This window comes from Lottia gigantea, assembly GCF_000327385.1.
Source record: "Lottia gigantea unplaced genomic scaffold LOTGIsca_73, whole genome shotgun sequence".
In the NCBI taxonomy this organism is placed as follows: Eukaryota; Metazoa; Mollusca; class Gastropoda; family Lottiidae; genus Lottia; species Lottia gigantea.
This window is the reverse complement of record NW_008710453.1, coordinates 1,242,441-1,261,140: the sequence shown is the minus strand read 5'-3', so window position 1 is coordinate 1,261,140 and position 18,700 is coordinate 1,242,441. Positions and strand designations below refer to the sequence as shown.

The 18,700-nt window shown below is 32.0% G+C and overlaps 2 protein-coding genes across 2 annotated transcripts; both read left to right on the top strand.

Annotated features, from left to right (window-relative positions):
- Positions 1–136: 136 nt before the first annotated feature.
- Positions 137–11,644, top strand: LOTGIDRAFT_168287 (hypothetical protein; the record flags this gene model as incomplete). Its single annotated transcript, XM_009066156.1, has 11 exons — positions 137–151; positions 850–967; positions 1,359–1,766; positions 2,923–3,314; positions 3,795–3,948; positions 4,574–4,680; positions 5,062–5,212; positions 5,842–6,035; positions 9,496–9,588; positions 10,831–10,968; positions 11,399–11,644. The coding sequence occupies 11 exons, from the start codon at positions 137–139 to the stop codon at positions 11,642–11,644; spliced, it is 2,016 nt and encodes a 671-aa protein (XP_009064404.1).
- A 4,107-nt stretch (positions 11,645–15,751) lies between these two features.
- Positions 15,752–16,237, top strand: LOTGIDRAFT_78096 (hypothetical protein; the record flags this gene model as incomplete). Its single annotated transcript, XM_009066042.1, has 1 exon — positions 15,752–16,237. A coding segment is annotated over one exon (486 nt), but the record flags the coding sequence as incomplete, so codon positions are not given.
- Between the last annotated feature and the right edge of the window lie 2,463 nt (positions 16,238–18,700).

The window sequence follows — 18,700 nt, the reverse complement described above, 5'->3', positions numbered from 1 at the left end:
TTGATCAATTTGTTTTATTTTGGTTTACTAAAACTGGATAATTATCAGGTATCAGAAGTCATGGATTCAAAATATAGTTTCTAAAATAGGTCCCGAAATTCCCAGCATTCACTGTTAAATTTCCATAACAACCAAGATGGCCGACGGAAAGGTGAAAAAAATAATTTTAGTAACATTTTCGTTTGTTTACTGCATTAGTTAGTCTGTGTCAAGTGTTTCAAAATATACTATTGTTTGAAGGAATCATAACTGCCGAAATATGGTTTGATATTGTTTTGAAATTTAGCCATTTGTATTTTGATTATGATATATAATCGCCTATCAGAATGAAAATGTTAAAAATAGTTAAAATTGTTTTCCCCTGGCTATTTGAAATTTCTCATATAAGAAAACGCTCCCCTCAGGCTACACTAGAACTAGGCTTATCAGTATCACTTAGACTATCACCAGTGGGCCTAGTCTTATATGTAGATATAGTTTGTCAATCTAATTATTATTTAGGAGACCTGGACATCGTAATTACTCGTTTTCGGTAAATTATTGGGTATTGGGTATTATTGGCTATATTTAGCTTAAGAGTGCAACTGCCTTTTTTTATTAGGGTATCTGCCAAAGACCTGGTTCTTGTTAGTTTAGGCTTAGTGTTAGGAACAGTTCTTTACCGTGTTCAACAAACTATATGTATGTAACATAGACAATTTATGTCAAATTATGAGTGCCCTAACTCTATCCTGTTACCTGTGTCTCCTTTTTTTTATACCAGCTTTAATTCAACATTTTCAACTGCTTTTCAAACTTGGACATTTTAGTCATTTACTGAAAATTTTGAGTCATTGATTTGTGTTTTAGGAAGAAGAAACAAAGGCTGTAGAAGAAGTTAGTGAAACTAAAGAAGAAACTAAAGAAGATCAGCCGACTGAGATTGAAGCTGCAGAAACACCTAAAGATGCATCAGAGAAAACACAAGGTTTGAATCTTGCTTAGTTATCTTTAAATTGTAAGACTAGCCTCTATGTTATGTTTTACAGATATAATATATAAAAATCTGTGAAATGCACTATATAATTGATTATTGGTACTACAGGATGAATTCTAGTAATATTATTCTGGTATTGGAAAAAATCTTTCACATTCTACCAAGGTTTTTCGAATTTCAGCCTATCTTCAGACTTTGTTTCCTAGATATATATGAAGCGATCGATTGTACCATGCTTATTGACCTCTGTGCAAACAGCTTTCATTTGCATTGTGCTGGTCTTCAATGCTGCTTGGAGCACCAAGGCATCCTTGTATTCTCATAATTCGCAAACCAATTTTTCTTATCAGTGTTTCAATTAATTTAGAAATGCATTTTTCAGATGAACCAGCTGAAGGTACACAGGAAGAATCTCCTAAAGTAACTGAAGAAGAGACATCAGCTCAAGGTGAGGATCAAACCACTGAGACACCCAATGTTGGTAACAATGCTAATGATGATGTTGTCAAATCCAATGATAATGATAATGTTACTGATATTGTTGTCAATGATCTTGCTGAAAATGCCAATGATAATGCCCAGAATATTGGTGATGTAAGTGATAATGCCCAAAATGTCAATGATAATACTGATGTCAATGATATTGCCCAAAATGTCAATAATGAGAACAAGGAAGCTGATGATAACACTGTAAAAGAAGGCAGTGCAGAAAGTGGAATACCAGAAGTTGATCAACCAGAAGGCACAACTTTGACCGACACTGGTGGTGATGACCAGAAACAACCAGAAGGTAACAGTGGTAGAGCTGTCTGCCGTAGTGTGTAACCCTACTTTGCTTCTATTATATAACAGCTTTTAAACTTTCCTGTAGATTCTCTCTTTATATAAACATTTTATATTTAAGCTTGTATATTGTAATCTTGCCTTATAATTTTAATTTTTACAATTGTGGATCAGTGAGATAAATACATCTTAGAGTTGAAGAATGTCTTTTAGATCTTCTGTTTTTCTGTTCTGATTTCGTTTGTCCAGGATGCACCTAGGATGCGATGAAAATTATTGTCTGTCTTAACAAAGGCATACTTCATATTATCCACAGTAGAATATGAAATCACTCTTGTAAATCTTATTCAGTGAGTTTTCTCCCCTTTCAATAACTGTTATCCTGATGAAGATTTTATATCTGAAACTGTGACAAAGAGTTTAAAGCATATACACATTAAGGTTGCTTGAGTTCTGAAACTTATTTTAAGCTTTGGTCAGATTTTAGAGAAATTTGGTAGGTTATTGTTCCTTGCTTAGAAAAGAATTCAACATGAATGGGCAACCCTATATTATATGTATTAGATTGTGTATTCACATAAATGTATATAATACGCTTTTATGTAAGAAATCCCTATATACTATGGTGTAATTTAAAGCATGTTTTGAATATTGTAATGAGTATAGTTACTATAGATATCCTCTGTAGAAATATCAAAATATTTATAAAAATGATTAGTTAGATGTATATCAAAAACAAGAAATTTTCAATTTCTGTATATATCTTGCTTCTAAATAAATTAGTTGCTGATTTTATAATCTTAGTTAACTTTTCATCAATCTAATTAATTGTCTTTTCATAAATAATCATTGATTTCGAATTTTTTAAACATAAAGCTTTTATGTCTTTATCTATCTGAATGCATTTTTTTTACTTAAAATCTTACATCATATAAATGACATCAAATTGGTTCAAGTTTATCTTCCAATGATATTTCTTTTGATTATATTTTAAAGTCTCTTGCACTCCTTGTATTTGAAATGACATCAAAGGAATTAGGAATTCTTTGGCATGTTACTTTGGAGAGTCCTAAACTCATTTTGAATAACTTAATATTCACTGTTTTTGCCCTCACCTAATATTAAACAAACAGTAAATTACAATAATCTTATTTTCAATAAAGAGCCTGAAGCTGCCAAGGAACAAACAGAGGCACCTGATGAAGCTGGGGAGAAAGTTGAAGGGGAGGGCGCTGCTGTTGTAGAGTCTGGAGAAGTAAAAGAAGATCAAAATGCTGAAAAGGTTGAAGGAGATGAGACACCACAAGCTGAAGAAAAGCCTAGTTCAGAAAAAGGAGAATCTCCTGAAGAAGGTGCAGCACCAGCTGGTGATGGTGAAACACCAGCAGGTGATGGTGAAACACCAGCTGGTGATAATACAACACCAGCAGGTGATGGTGAAACACCAGCTGGTGATGGTGAAACACCAGGTGTAGAGAGTCAACCTCTATCAGGTGAAGAACAGTCACCATCTGGTGAACAAGCTGAAGATTCCACAAAATCACCAATACCTCAGGTAATTTGATAAAGGATTTATTAGCCATATTTGTCATTTTCAAACTCTGTTACTGACAACTCATGTAATTTCCTGGCAGACATGCTTTTTTCTTTTCCAACAAACCTAGTATAAGTTTGTTTCAGTTTGAAAATATCCCAAACTTTCGTTTTGTTTTTTCTATTAGCTTCTATTTTTAATATATAGCCACTTCAGTTAGGGTCTAATGACAGCCCTCTTGAATGTTCGTCTGACCTTACCTGTTTAACACTGTGTCACAAATGCCAGAGCTGGTGAGTGTAGAAATTTCTTTGGTTAAAGCAGACGTCATTTAGTTAGGTCAAATTTCAAGAGAGCTGTCATAATGCCCTAACTGAAGTGGCTATATGTTAAAAGTAGGAAGCTAATAAAAGACCGAAACGAAAGTTTGGTCTAATTTCAAGACACTGAAGTGTTAGTCTTTTTCTCTGGAACATCATCTTTAAATATTTATTCTTTCAGAGTGATACATTTACAGAAGGTGACAGAGCAGAAAGTCCTGTACCTCAGACAGTCGGAGAGAAGTTATCTCGTGGTCCCACACCAGCTTTAGATGATATGTCCAGAGAAGATACACAGACTGAAATGTTAGAACCAGGAACTCCAGAGAGACCAGGTGAGATTCAGGAGACTAGAAAAAAGCTAAAGCAGGCTACTTGAAACTGTTTTCATTCACATTTTTCTTAAGGTATCTTTGGTATTGCCTTTAAGGTTCTATAGCTCACAGTCAGTCAGAGCGTTTGTTCTTTGATTTAATTTGCTTGGTACCTATATCGATTAGCATTAGAAAGTCCAATGATCATGAAGTCATCTTCGCTCATAATGGTTAGGTTTTCTGATAATCCAGGGAAGATCAATGCCAAGAGGTTTGTCCAAAGACATGCTGGCAGAAAGGTTCCTTAATTGTGTAACTAAGTTGTTATCCTTGTAAAATATACTTTACCAAGTGGGATGTGAAGTTTGATCGTTTTTTATTCAGCACATGTGTGACATTATTCATGACATCACACAATGTTAAGATGTGTACATTTCAAATACTAAATCACATTTTATATTCAATATCATTTTCAATGGCATAATAGACCTGCCATAAATTAGAGTGGTAAATTATTGATAGGGATGCAAAAGTGGTATTCAAGCGTATATATGATAAGTATATGAGACACTTATAGCCCTAATTAACCCATTTAAATTTCTATTCAAACTGTGGTTCAACAAGTATGTTTTCTCACACTTGCCAGGTACTCCAGTAGAAGGTGAAACTCAACAGGATGTTCAAAATGAAGCAGACGAAGAAAAAACACCAGAGCCTCAGTTTGATAGAGAGGCTTTAATAGAGAAATATAATGTAAGAATTTTACTTTTCAATGCTTTTCACATGAAGCCTGTTCAACAATGTGGGTTATTTGATATTTAGGGGCAATGAATAACAACGCCTGATAATTTATAAATATTAAAAGATAAGAGCATAGGCATTATGGTTTTGGTGCAAAAATTTAATTATGTAGAAAATATCTCTCTGTTAGCTCATACTGAAATTCCATCTTAGGCTACTATAGTAGTTAACAGTCTATTTCAAATGTTTATTTGACCTGGCTTTTCTGCAGCCTACTTCTTGTTAGAAAATGTTTTAAAAAAAAGTCTGGAAAATCATGACTAAATCCTCATATTACCAGTTGTTTTCTATATAAGTTCATTTCAGTTATTAACGCACATTGTTTGATTGTAGGCAGCTTTGGCCGAACGTGAACAATTGAAACAGCAGAATTATCAACTTCAACACAAGCTTGCTGAATATTTCCGTAAGAAGAAATCTGATGACAGAACAGATTATGATAAAAACGTCACTGATCAAGAACAGAGATATCTCAAATATATGGGTAAGTGCTAAGAAATTTTTTTTTTTTTTTTTTTTTTTTTAAGAGGGTTGGGTGTTGCATTAAATTCAACTGTTGTCTAAAATTGTTTAATATGTTTTGGAGTTATTCCCTTTATATACAAGCTAAAGTAATGTATAGTGACATAAAACTACAGTATAGAGCACATCAGCGGATAATCCCAACAAACATACCGGTAAACACACTTAACACTAGCTTAAAGATTCAATTACTTTTGAATCTTCCTTGAATTCAAACTATTCACTATTGAAACAGTCCGCATTCATGCAAGTATCTAAGCTTCACTTTTCTATTGATCTTAAAATCTTCGGGAATTTAAACAAAATTAGATTATGTTGAAGAGCTAACTTTATCTAATCATATAGGTTCATATCTCAATAATGACATCACAACTCAAATATGTCTAAGAAAATTTTAAATTTTGAGTTCAAAATGAGTGTGTTACTATGCAAGACATTCTCTATTTCATTCTTTCTGGAACACTTGATGATGTATGTGACTGGGTTTGTCAACATTGCTGCAGAGGGTCCACACATCTGCTACCTTTATTGCATTTCTTTTTCTAAAAGCCCAAAGACTACTGAATATAATAACATTGCATTTACCTACAGATCAATTACAAGAATTACAGAAACTAGCTAAAAGAGAGAAAGAAACATATAAACTACAAATTAATGATCTGGAAGATAAATGCAAGGAGAGAAAGAAGAAAGTAGATGAAGAAAGAAATAAATTTACAGAATTTAAACAAGTTGTAGCATTGAATTCCTTGAATAGTCGATCTGGAAAACCAATTCCACCCAAGGTTTGTACTTTTTACGATTTTCTAATCAAGAAAGAAACAAACAACCATTTTTACAACTTAGGTTGTTCTAACCAAAAGGTCCTTGGTATTGATCTTTCCCACATTGTCTGAATTCATATACAATTAGGAAAAAAACCATTCAAGATCACCAGACCTTCACATGTTGGCCAAGATTAGAACCCATGACCATCATTTGTTCCAACTGTGCTTCTCTTTCTTCCCATAGTGCTAGTATTTTATTAAATGGATTCAATGGTATTTATGATAGTGAAATCATATTCAGGAAACTACAATTATGGGAGAGTAATAGTGCAAATAGAGGGAAGAACAGATTCCCTGACATAGTATGCATTAGTTGAGATCTCTGTAAAAGGAAAAATAATTTCCTTAGCAACCATATATGATATATTAATGTTAACAATGTTCTATTCCTTGAGAATTTTTTTCGTTTATCATTTGAATTATTTTTTTTGACTATATAAGAGGTTTGATTTATTGATTTCTATTGAGATCTATTGTTATTGAGATCTCAATGTGAGTGACCTAGCTATTGACCTTATAATCTCAAGGATATCTCAGGCCATCTCATTCTCCAAAATTTTAGATTATTTTATGCTATAATCATTACGTTTGAATAGTGGCCAACTGGGTAGTTATAAGTTGAAACATAATCAGTACACATCTCGAAAAATCAATCTGGACACAAAATATTATGAGCTCCAGAGATGAATGCTTAATAATTATATCACACGAGTCCATTATTGAGATTGGTTGTCCAACATTGACTCGTCAAGAGTCCAGAACTTGATGTAAGTTTACCAACCTGAGTTAGAAAACACAACACAACATTTTAAATGTCATTTACCACTTCGGAATACATATTTTGCATATAATAAATACAGCATTAATTTTCTAGTCATCTGGTCAATCAGTTTTATTACCCAATCAGATTACTGTATATGTATAAACTTATAAATAACAATTTCTATTTTCCTAGGACATGGGGAAATTTTATCTGGTATCTTTGTAATGTAGAATTTCTATTTTTCTAGTTTATAGAACATGATTTAATGTAAATTTCTATTTTTATTGGATATAAAATATTATTTGATCTTGATTCTATTTTTCTAGGGTATTTTTTCTTGTCCAGGATCTTGACCAATAAGCTTACTTAATCCAAGATTTCTTTTTTAGGATACAGAACACAACATAATCCGAAAGTTTTATCTTTCTAAGATATAGAGCAATATTTAATCTAGAATTTCTATTTGTCTAGGATATAGAACAATATATAATCTAGTATTTCTATTTGTCTAGGATATAGAACAATATATAATCTAGAATTTATATTTGTCTAGGATATTGAAAAATATTTTATCTAGATTCTGTATAACAATATATAATCTAGTATTTCTATTTGTCTAGGATATAGAACAATATATAATCTAGTATTTCTATTTGTCTAGGATATAGAACAATATATGATCTAGTATTTCTATTTGGTTAGGATATAGAACAATATATAATCTAGTATTTCTATTTGTCTAGGATATAGAACAATATATAATCTAGAATTTATATTTGTCTAGGATATTGAAAAATATTTTATCTAGATTCTGTATAACAATATATAATCTAGTATTTCTATTTGTCTAGGATATAGAACAATATATAATCTAGTATTTCTATTTGTCTAGGATATAGAACAATATATGATCTAGTATTTCTATTTGTCTAGGATATAGAACAATATATAATCTAGTATTTCTATTTGTCTAGGATATAGAACAATATATGATCTAGTATTTCTATTTGGTTAGGATATAGAACAATATATAATCTAGAATTTCTATTTGTCTAGGATATAGAACAATATATGATCTAGTATTTCTATTTGTCTAGGATATAGAACAATATATGATCTAGTATTTCTATTTGGTTAGGATATAGAACAATATATAATCTAGTATTTCTATTTGTCTAGGATAGAGAACAATATATAATCTAGTATTTCTATTTGTCTAGGATATAGAACAATATATGATCTAGTATTTCTATTTGTCTAGGATATAGAACAATATATGATCTAGTATTTCTATTTGTCTAGGATATTGAAAAATATATAATCTAGTATTTCTATTTGTCTAGGATATAGAACAATATATGATCTAGTATTTCTATTTGTCTAGGATATAGAACAATATATAATTTAGTATTTCTATTTGTCTAGGATATAGAACAATATATAATCTAGTATTTCTATTTGTCTAGGATATAGAACAATATATGATCTAGTATTTCTATTTGTCTAGGATATAGAACAATATATAATCTGGTATTTCTATTTGTCTGGGATATAGAACATTATTTAATCTAGAATTTCTATTTATCAAGGATATATAGCAATATATAATCTAGTATTTCTATTTGTCTAGGATATAGAACAATATTTAATCAATGAAGAAAAGAAAGAAAATGAAGTGGTCAATGTGAGATTAGAAAATATCAAATCTAAAAACAAATTGAAGAAAAAGGAACAACAACTTAAATCTAAGGCAAGAAATCATTTTCTATAAAACATTCTGTTCACATATTTATTTCAAAAGGGTGTTTTCTACTTTTCTCTGAAATCACAAATTTTTGGGGTCACTGACCATAGATGACCTAGAAAATTTGAGAGATATTACTTTTTTTTAAAAAGATTTCTTGGAAATCATTCATTTTGATTAACCAATGAAATAAGAGATTTTGGAGCATCTGGATTTTATCTGTTTTTTTCCCGGGGAGAATGTTTTGAATATTGAGGGGGTAATACTATTGTCATTGTCAAAAAACCTTTCAAAGAAACTTTACAATCTCAATATGGCCAACTTGAAAAGAATCTGATAAACATATAGTTTCTAGAAAGCAACATCTGCAAACTTTTCTGAATAAATCAAAGAACGTGTATGTAATGAAATGGAGATGAAATCAACTTACATGAAATTTTCCGTGAATTGTGACCTTCAGTTTTTTAAATCGGCTTTTAACAAAAAATAAAAGTTATCTTAAAAAGCTAAGTAGTTTAGATGACAAGAGTTGAATAGAGTCTTTCTAAAAAGCAGGAATGTATTTGCTTTTATCTTCCAAAACTCCAAATTTTGGTGATAAGGTTTTCCATGCTCACCTAAGAAAGAATACCAAATAATATGTGAAGTCTACTTTGCTTCTAAGGAGAATAAGTGATAATTGAAAGTTTAAAGTGATTTTCAAATCAACCAATCAACTTGCTTGAACATAGCCATTTTATATTTTGTTTTGTACATATGAACACACACTCAAAACTCTTGAATAACATACAGGCAACCACCTAGCCTATAAAAGTCATTTTGATTGGTTGTCTCATACAAAGCTATTTCGATAAAGTGAACCATGGTTGAAATCTTGATCATGTATAAAACATTTGTAATAATGATTACAGGAAGAATTAGCTGAAGGTTTACATCTGATTGATTTTGAACAACTGAAAATAGAAAACCAGACGTATAATGAAAAGATAGAAGAAAGAAATGAGGTTAGTGTTGGATATGTAGCCAGCCCTGTCGACAGAAATGAATTGGTGCTGGGGCTCAGATTTTGTACTCAGAAAATTTGAAGAATTGAAAACCCAATGAACTCATTTCTGACAATTTTGTGATGCCAAAAATGTATTAAAATCTATCTCCTTTTGATTTTGTACAAAGACACTGAAAATGAATCAGTCTCTGTTGAACTGAAGAAGGTTTTGCTAGGGCTTAATTCTCATTTGCTGGGGCCCAGCCCCCATAGACCCCACCCTAACGACCCACCCACCCTATCTTTTATACTCCTAAAAGGGAGAGTGTGAAAAATCTAAGTTTAGTTAAGTTTAATTTTGTAAGTTACACCTGAAAATATTTTTAAAATTATATGCTATAGCTATGTATGTACTTGATCAAACTGACATTGTTTTAAAAGGGTTAAACTAGTTTTGGTTTTGGGCCTCATAAAGACTTCTGTAGCTAAACATTCTTTGTATCTACTTGACATATTACTGGCATCAAATACCTTTAAAGTACATTAAAGACTTCTGATATAGGCCTGCAATTAATGTTTTATAAGCTTATGTTAAACTCTAAACACCCACATTCCTTTTATGTTTAAAATGCACTGTCAGCAATTTTTCAATCAATATGATTTTAGTTTCTTTATAATTCACTCAATATTCTACTTTCTTTTTCACTTCAATTCCATGAAATTGCTGATACTACAACTTATTTCCAAGAAAATAAAGACAACTTTGAAATGGAGAATCTAATTTCTCTTTTAAATCTCAACCTATACATGCAAATTCCTTCCATTTGTCCGACAAAAACAAGCCCTGATTTTATTGAAAATTGAAATATGTAGATTATGAAGTCAATTAAAAAATATTTCTTCAGTTAAACTGTTTTTTCTGTAAATTGCTGGAAATTTTGGTTTTTCCATCATTGAACTAGATTTCTGTCTTTAAGACAGGGTCTAAAGCAGCAAATATCAGAGGGCAGCAGGCATTCGAAAGGAGCAGCACTGGAACAGATGTCAATGAGGACAAGAGTGCTCAAGGCAGCTTTCCATCTCATGCTGATTCCGGTTCCAATTTATATTAATTGATTTTGAACTTTTCTTGAGTATGCCTTGAATTTCCGACATCCTGACTGGCATTGATACTCTGGTGTCTTGCAGGAATTTAGAATGTTATGGTCCCAATGCTGTGCCTGGAAGTGTGAATCCATTTTTTTCCTGTTGTATATTATAGGAACTGTTAAAATTAAGAAAGAAAATCACCAGTACTGTTCAAGTTTTAACACATTTAAAAGAAAAATTACAATTTGTCCAAGCTGAAAATCAAGTCCAGAAGAAAAATTTAAATGATGTTGAAGCCTTGGTTGGTCAGGTTAGTATGATTAGTTATCAAATCTTTAAGAGTTACTTCCCTTTCTGAGCTCTTATGCCTTGAAGTATAATCAGACACATAGATATGTTTTATCTGAAATTACCTTTTATAAATAGTTCATTCTGATTGTGGTGTAAAAAAAGGCTAGTAATTAATTTGCAAAGATGAGAGGCCAATTGAACGAAATTCTAACTTAAGATGATTTTAGTGATCTGGTAAACTAATTGGTAATGCAATATTTCAAACCAATTTTTAAGTTAATATTGTTAAGCAACAAAATTGCTGTTTTGCTTCAAATCTGGGTTTTTTGGGGTTTTTTTTAAATTTGTGAAATAGGGCCCTAACGTACATGGTATCCATTTATTAATAATCTTTGTTCAGTAAACTGTAAATAGCAAAACCAACCTATGAAATTTTTCTTTCATTTCAGAAAAGAGATATTTTATCCAGAACCAAACAAGCCAGAGACTCTTTAAGAATTGATAATCATAAATTACGGCAAAACTGTGGATTGCTGGGTAACGAACCATTATTACGAGACTTTGAAGAAAGAAAAGATGAAGGTGATGACCTCAAAATAAAATTAGAAGAATTGCGCTCAATTCATGCGGAATTGGCTCTGAATTGTAATCAAGTTAGAAGAAAAATTGAACAAGCTAGAATGGGACAAGTTTAATGGAAAATATTGCTTTTAAACCTTTTTCAGTCATGATAATTTTAATCTTGTCAAATGGATTCCTATTTTGGATAATTGTTTGGGATGAAAAATGTAGAAATCAGCCTCTGATAGTAATTTTTGATAGATGTAAGCCAGCTTTAGTCAGAAAAATATGAGAGGGCAGAGATTGCATTAAAAAAAAATCTCACTATGGCTCATTTTTCTGACTCCAATTATCTGAGATCTGTCAAATATATCTGAGGCCAGACATAAAGAAGATGTAAAATGAGAAACCATAATAGTTTTTAATGACTATATATATAATTCATTGGGTCTTGCATGCATAGACACAATATTCCTAAATTTTCATTATTTTGGGACCTTAAAATTCCAGATTTTTGCAACTGCTGCCCAAAAACACTTTGTTTGAGAGATCTCTAGTTCTTCCACTCAGGCCCCAACATTTCCCACATCTTTTTTGTTACATTTCTGTTTTTCATTTTCACGATAAATTAACAAGAAAGCATAATGTTACCAACAATAAAGCAATAATATATCTGTGATTGAAAATGCAGCATTATTTGAAATATTTATTCTGTATATTGTTAACTTTCTGTTAAGTTAACTGTGATAATAAAGTATTGAAAAATGATCATTATACTTTTAAACTTTTTATTTACACGTCTCATGCTTCTGATAACTTCATATGTTATACTACCAATAAAAATGTTACAAGGTCTTGAAAGTGTCGGGAGTCAAAAATCCATTGGTCATTTTTTTTTTATTGCGGTAGAACTATGTGCCCAAATTTAGACAAATGACATGACGAGCTCCGTGCATGTATGGTATTGCGTAACTCTTTGTGCCTTGTAACAGTCTGTTAGAGCGGAATGACGTCATTTGGTTCTCGTTGGTGTCGTTGGTTCTAATATTGATCGACGTGCGAGTGCCTGATGACCTTGAACTAGTCATCGTTCCTCATTATTCAAGTCCACCCAGCTGTAATGGGTACGGTAATCCAGAAAAGATCAATGCAAGGAGGTTTCGTCGAGGACCAACTGGCCATTATCCCTGTAATAAATGATTGTTTCTCATTGCTTCGGTCGGGAAGTATAAATTACCCTTGGATCATCTGCCAGTGCCTTATATTGAATAGTATCTTGTTACTCTTCAATCACCCTAACCTTGAATCATCTAGTATGCCTCGAATCTCGGTGACCCAAATGACCTTCGCAAGAAATAATTTGCTTCGTAATCGTATGTTATCTTGAGTAACCAATCAAAACCAGATGAGTAGCCAATAGACTCCAGGAAAAACTATAGTTGACAAAATTTCTAAGAATCCCAATGTACTCAGACATACCCAATGTTATAATTTTTCTCATTAAGACCTAACCTTTTTACAAGTTAAAGTATTGAACGATGCATCCTTATTCAACCACAAAAATCCGAGAAATCCAAGTCTAAATCCGTGCTTACTTACTTCATGGTTGACGAATTGACAGGATTAGGCTACAAGTGGTGGTACCGGCAACGGTTTAAACTGACGGAAGCATCATCCTATGATCTCTGGGTACGTTTTTAACTCGGCTTTAGCCATGGTTTTAGCCTTGAACAAACGGATTTGGAATTATTTCGCCGTAGGTACCCCTTTAAAGGGATAGAAGCGCCATTTTGTTGATTCTTGAATGTAAATGCAAATAGTCTTCAGAGGTACTAGAAATGCATGATGCCTTAATATCTCAAACTAGGAATTTTTTTTCTTATTATTATATGTGGCAGTGTCTCATGAAAAGACTATTTCGAACGCGGATAATTCCGGACACGCATGCATTGGCAGGCTCAAATTTTGACGGTGAACAGTGAACACTATTACAAATTGGCTTAGACTTTAGCTAAAAAAAATTCAAAAATAAAATGACGCATATCCCTTTAATGGATTGAATTCCTTTTTGTTGGGCAGTTCGTAGAATTCATAGAAATTGTTTTACTTTCGTTTTCCCTGAACACAGAAATGGAAGTTGTGATTCTGTTGAAGATTCCGGCACGCCGACTCTTGGCTCTATCATGGTAACATTAAACATGTCTTTTATTAATGTTTCTAATTTGCATGCTTTCTTCCAACCGAAAGCTATTTACGTGCATGTCATCCCATTGAGCCTATGATCATTTACAGAAGGGACGGAGATAGAAATTTTAAGATCTTATCCGATGCATACCCTACTCCGAACGAATCTCAGGCTTCCAGGTTGGCTCGGGAATATAAGGGGCATTTGTTCGCTAACGCAAAGGTCTGAAGGGTTCGATCTAGGCATATTTGGAGATAACACCATCGGATTTTTTTAACCATGTGATCCTCTTCCAATGTTGCTGAAACCATGCAAGGAGGGTGTGTGTGTATGAGGGTCTGTCATGGAATGAATTAATAATATGTCGTTCTGTTAGGGCAGGTTAATGAAGTGATGATCAGATTAGATGCTTTTAAGCCAAATTTCCCCTATTGCACACGTTGCTTGTCTTTATTTGCCTTATCATGAATAGTCTAGTGCGTAAACTACATTTTCATCTGATGGATATGTTTGATGTTTATATATAGCATATAGTCGATGTCTATCAGGGACTTTGACCACCAAGTTTCTGACAAAGATCGGCGTCCTTTCTTGCCTCATGCTTCTGCAATAAGCATGGCACATCATGTTTCAACAAAATCATATTCATATCCATATTATATCATGGTTAGCTAAGCGCATATCACTTAAGTCTCATCAAAACTATCAGGTTCAGCAAATTTTTACCTTCTTTGGACATAACTAAAAAAATTGTAGGCCTACCTACTTTTCTGAACAACAATAGCAATCGTAATATTCCGGAGAGTCGACAATTCAGATTAAAAGATCATTTATTTTGACCTCGTGACAGCCACCATTAGCATAATCTTTTTGAAAATATAAGGTACCAGAAACTTTCACAAATTGTCGAATTTTGTAATCAACCTTGCGTCTGAGTCGTCCGGCATGGGACTATACTGTATTTATTGCGTCATAATGTATAACCTATGTCTATAAACAATGATCACTTTTGAGTCCAGCTTTCAAAATTGCGATCGAAAATGGCTGTTTTTTTTTTCTTTCGTCCATTAGAATTCCTGGAAAAAGCACTTCCATTAGCTTTAAAAAAAAACATGTAAAAACAAATTTTCTCAGTAGTCCTGTCAAATGCTTCCGTTTCAAAGGAAATAGGCCTACTTTCGATTTCAGTACTTTATATCAAAACAATAAATAGTTAATTACTTAAAAAGAACTATGATTAATCCATTATCAATAAGATATTGTCTCATAAATCCTGAAAACACCCGGAAAAACCAAAATGTTGTTAAATCCAGTCAAATCGTATTATTTCTTGGTATTTTTTACGTCCTGTTGAACCAACGCGATAATAATAGATAATAACACATTGTGAAACATAGTTTTTATAAACCTTTCAGTATCATTTAGTATTAATAATAACGAAAACATTTTTTTTAATCTCACCAACTTTCATTTTAAACTCTAGTTTCTTCCTTCAAATATCAGAATTGTATTTTGTGAGTACAATCATTTTGATGTATACAAATACAATATCGGCCTCTACTGTGACCTAGTTACTAAAAATAGACACGACGAGTAATTTTATATTACTTGGAAATGGCGATTTCTTAGAAATCTCTATAGTTTCCATACTGAGCAAAAGGAAACAATTTACAGAAGCGTAGGATTAAAAAGGGACAAATGTCGAAAAATATTTCAGAACTATCCTTCTTGTCTGTGTAAGAGGACCGTATAAAGTTGTAGTTGTGTAGATCATTTACAGTCAGTAAATCCGAGGGGTTCAAATAGATTCGAACTTGAAAGTTATCACGTTGGTGGAATAATGACGATTTCCAAAGTTCACTCATTTCAGCAGAAACAGCAGTCTTTCAGTTTAAGACAAGAGAAAAAACTCAAAAGAAATACTATGAATTCAAACCAAAGAAAAGATGAAGAAAAAAGCCATGATGTAAAACTCACAGACTTTTATCCACAAATCGATCCATATTCGGAATTGGACAGTTTAAGAAAAAATCATCACCTTGTGGAATCGTGTACTTGGTACTACAGTAACTGTGACAGTCGCAGAGCCAAACAAATACTATCTCGTTCTCCGACTGGATCTTTTATATTAAGGAACAGTTCCGATCCGAAATTTTTATATTCGTTAAGCATACGGACAGATCGAGGACCTACTAGTGTCAGGATAAAATATTCTCGAGAATTATTTCAAATGGATTGTGATGAAAAACTTTTAAAAATATTACCACGTTTTGAAAATGTGATAGCTCTAGTCAATTTCCATTTAACTTGGAGTCAATCCGACAGTGACACTTCTTGCCGATTAATAGGTTCGACCAAAGACAAATATATACCCATAAAACTTACAAAACCAGTTGTAAACAGTCCCGGATCTTTAAAACATTTATCACGTTTAACAGTGAACCGTTCTATCAAAGATATACATATTCCTGCAAGTTCTACAGACTGTTTGCCAATTCCTGAATGTCTGAAGAATTATATTAGGGAGTATATTTACAAGGTGTGACGGGATATACAAATATAGGCTACATATCTGGCAACAATTATCGGTGAATCAAAACTATAAGTGAGAATACAAGCTGTTATAATTTATTTTCAGACGTCACAATTATATATACCAACAGAACAAAACATTTTCACATTCTGTTGTTTATGTTCTTCATATATATGAGAGTATATATATAAAATCGTTATAATATGAGGATCTTATAGAGTAGTCAAATTGTCAAATTCAAAACAGTTTAAAGGAATAATATGATATATTGGAATCCACATTTAATGTTGAAAATATTCTTCGGATTATTCACAGATTGACGTGACTACAAATTAAATTTTCATTTGATAGATTTTCTATTTTTGGGACCAGAAATAACGATATTTTAACTTTCGATACAATACATTGTTCTTAATATCAAAACGTTTTCAAATATCATTTGCTAAGATCAATTTTCTATATCGTGTGTGAATGTGTTTGTTGTTTTAAATTATTGTGTGTAATTCTTATATTTTGTGAAAAAAAACTTTAAAGTTATACATTTTAGTTTTAAATTTGCTCGATAATGTATGGAACATTATGGGTATAGGCTATATTTAGGGGCATATTTTTCCATATCTGTTGATGGGTACGAATATGTGGGATTGTCAAAATGCAAATATGTGAAAATTAATATCTACTGCACCTCTATTGTGAAATACTTGGGGAAACAAACGGGCCTTAAATGGATTCGAGATAATTGGAGACATCTTCTATGTTAACCATTCTTATTTCCATATTATGACGTCACAATCGCAAATACCACTCTGGCAAAAATGATTATGCGATAGTTATATCATCCCAATCCGATCAAGTTTTCTTGATATTTTGAAATGGAAGATAAGACTTCAGATGGGAAATTAAAGGAGTACAAAGGGAAACTATTCTGAAAGGGACAAGTGGGCCATTTTGTTTAAACCAGAAGAAACGGTGATTTTTTTAGATAAGCCAATCAGAGATAATGTTATGAGCCTTCAAATCCATGTTGGTCCAGAATTATCCGCGCTTGAATGTTTAAATGACTCGTCATTTTTCTTGAGACTCTGCCATATATATATAGAAAAGACATCTATTATAGAAATAGGAAAAAGAATTGCTATTATAAACAATTTGAGATATTTTTGAAGGAATTTTGCGATTTTCGTACTTTTCTAGTTCTTCTGAAGACTACCGTATTAACATATATTCAAGACTCACACTAACCCAAACGCTGATATCTTTATTTATTCATTTATTTATAATTGGGACCTAATTTGTTACTTCTTCTAACTTAGGAATTGGTTCTACTTAACCAAAGTTGATTCCTGGAACCGATTAATAATAATAATCATGGTTCATATTCGAATATAAGTCGTCAAGTGTAATTTTATTTAACCTCTATTATACGACACACCTTGATTACATAAGCTAGCCCATTTGGCAAACATTATGCAAGTTTTTACAGTTTCTGATGTGCTCGAACGCAAAGAACAAAAATCGAACGATTAAATAATTGATTGTCCTTTTACAGAAATAATGACACGATTCTAAGAAATTGATATAACGTTGCTTGGCACTTGGGGAAGTTAAAACAACACATTGTCTGCAACGAATGGAATTCGATTTCGAATATCTTAATTTATTATGTATACACTATATGCGTGTGAACCGCATCAAAATATAAATCTCATTTAGATCGTTTCCACTGGGCGTAGTCAACTTGATCGATTCTTTTCTCATGCGGCAATGTGTTCTTAATTCCAATTTCATCGAAGTTTATAACGGGAATTTCATTTGTTGTTGTGCTTATGCATTCTTTATAACTAAACGCCTGTTAAATTGTATCTGAAAAAAAATCGGTCAACCCTCTTTCAAAATATCTCTTATATAATGGATGATTATTTTATCGTATTATGATAGAATAGGATAGGCCTAATCTTAACAGTTGCGAAGGCATGATACAATTATTGTGTGTTTGACTCAATGAGTGTGGGCAATGCATCTTCTTTATTTAAAGCAAAAAAAAATTCGTCGGGATGTTATTGCGTATTAATTTTAAAATGAAAAGAAAAACAATTCATGATACATACCATAAGCCTTTTCAAGGAAATATATTTACAAAGGAGTGTTGTTTTTATTTTAACCAATCAATATCGAGCGTTTTGTTGATTAGTGTCCCGGAAATAAACATTAAACAAGTTTAAGAATCATATAAAATTTTAGTCTTCAAATCCATACGTGTCCAATATGTTCCGCGTTTGAATGTTAAAATGACGACTCATTTCTCGAGACTATGTCATTTAAGAAATAGAAAAAGGAATTCCTAGTTTTTTTCTTAGTTATTTTTTTCTCGTTTTATATACGAACCTTTAACGATATTTTTTCCTACAATTATTGTTACAATATGTATGGATATAGAATTTTAATGTNTCCTACATACAGTGTTATCTATCT